A 1,599-nucleotide genomic window follows, 5' to 3' on the forward strand; every position below is an offset into this window, starting at 1 on the left:
AGTTGAATTTACCAGATTACTTAAATCATTACCAAAACAATTTATTAATCAGATTCAAAATATAAGAGCATGTCATCCTATAACCCCACAATTACCCACTCTATCTATTAATGGAATATCATTTACTGACAAAAAAATTCAACAAGCACACAGTTAGAAGCTGTCTGAACAAAACTTTATTCCCTGGAAAATAAATAAAAATAACATACTTTGCAAATAAATAAAAAAATCAAATGAAATGTTAAGAACTCTATATTTAAAACTCCCCAACCAAAGGCTAAAAAAACACACTTTAAATTTTTAAATGCAGTTTATCCTCCAAAGAGCTACTAAGAAATTGTTTTAATATTGATGACAATAAATGCTCATTCTGTGAACAGGATATAGAAACAATAGACCATATCTTCTATGAATGCAACAAAACCAAAATATTTTGGAATCACTAAGAAAGATGGATCACACTGAAAATTAAACTTCCTAAATTTATTTCCAGAGACATGGTAACATTTGGAGTATTAATGAAAAACAAACAAACAAAAAAATGGAACTTGGTTGTAATCTGATATTTTGTCTGGAATTTTTTTTTATTCACAAGTAGAGAGTGCTAAAATCATCCCCAGTTTTTAACCTTTTTTATCTGAATTCCTATTATATTTGAAATCTCTGAAATATATCGAAACACGTAAAGACCTGTAAGGAATTGCCAACTAATGCATGTTAATCCTAATCCTAAAACATATACCCCCTTGTTGTAGTTTGTTTTATTTTATTTCTTCTTTTTTCTTTCTTTCTATCCTTTTTTTTTTCATATCTAAGTCTGCTTCTGCTATGCCCTTTTACAGTTACACTATTGTGAATTGCCATATTTGTATGTACTTGTTTTTGCTAAATAGTTTTCCTAATCCAAAAAAAAAAAAAAAGAAACAAGACTCGTTACCCAGAATCCACCTGGAAGCGCATGACGCCATCCTTGTACCCAGAATGCACATGGCGCGTGACGCAGCCTTCAATATAAAAGCCTCCTGCGTCACTGGAGAGCTGCTGAAATAGGAGTGAGACATACTGTCCGCTGCACTGTGGCTTGTTTTTCTGATGTTTTAAGGACATTTGTCCCAAAGCTCACCTTCATATTCCCTTAATAATGGCCGAAGGCGACAACAAAAGCGCAAACCTTTTAGTGAGTATATTTTCCAAATAATTGTGGTTTTAGACTGTTCGTTCTGATCTGGGTGTGTTAGCATTGTTAGCATGAGCTTCTGCTACTAATCAGCGCGCTCAAAGTCCAGGCTACTTTATGTTTGAGCTCTAAGTTTATTTATTTCATCATTAGTTAACGAGAACACTGCACAACGAGCTGCTGCTGGTTTCTAATGGCAGCTAGCTGGGTGGGTTAAGACATCTTAAAGGAAACGTGAACACAGCAGGGTCACTGCTTCAAGGAAACATGATGAACACAGCGGGTTCACTGCGTCAAGGAAACTTTTAAGAGAGCAGGTTCACTGCATCAAGGAAACTTTAAGAGAGCAGGTTCACTGCATGAAGGAAACATGAAGAGAGCAGGTTCACTGCATGAAGGAAACGTGAAGAGAGCAGGTTCAC

General features: G+C 35.1%; 1 protein-coding gene across 2 annotated transcripts in view; it reads left to right on the forward strand.

Annotated features, from left to right (window-relative positions):
• The first annotated feature begins 1,026 nt into the window (after positions 1-1,026).
• Positions 1,027-1,599, forward strand: part of arl6ip1 (ADP-ribosylation factor-like 6 interacting protein 1) — a 17,511-nt gene continuing 16,938 nt past the window's right edge. For both annotated transcript variants that reach the window (XM_037689155.1, XM_037689156.1), the window contains exon 1: positions 1,027-1,177. In XM_037689155.1, the coding sequence (XP_037545083.1) occupies positions 1,142-1,177 (36 nt within the window). In that variant the 5' untranslated portion in view covers positions 1,027-1,141. The remainder of the gene's footprint in view (positions 1,178-1,599) is intronic.

The sequence above is a fragment of the Nematolebias whitei genome, chromosome 15 (genome assembly GCF_014905685.2).
Source record: "Nematolebias whitei isolate Nwh7 chromosome 15, NemWhi1, whole genome shotgun sequence".
NCBI classification, from domain to species: domain Eukaryota; kingdom Metazoa; phylum Chordata; class Actinopteri; order Cyprinodontiformes; family Rivulidae; genus Nematolebias; species Nematolebias whitei.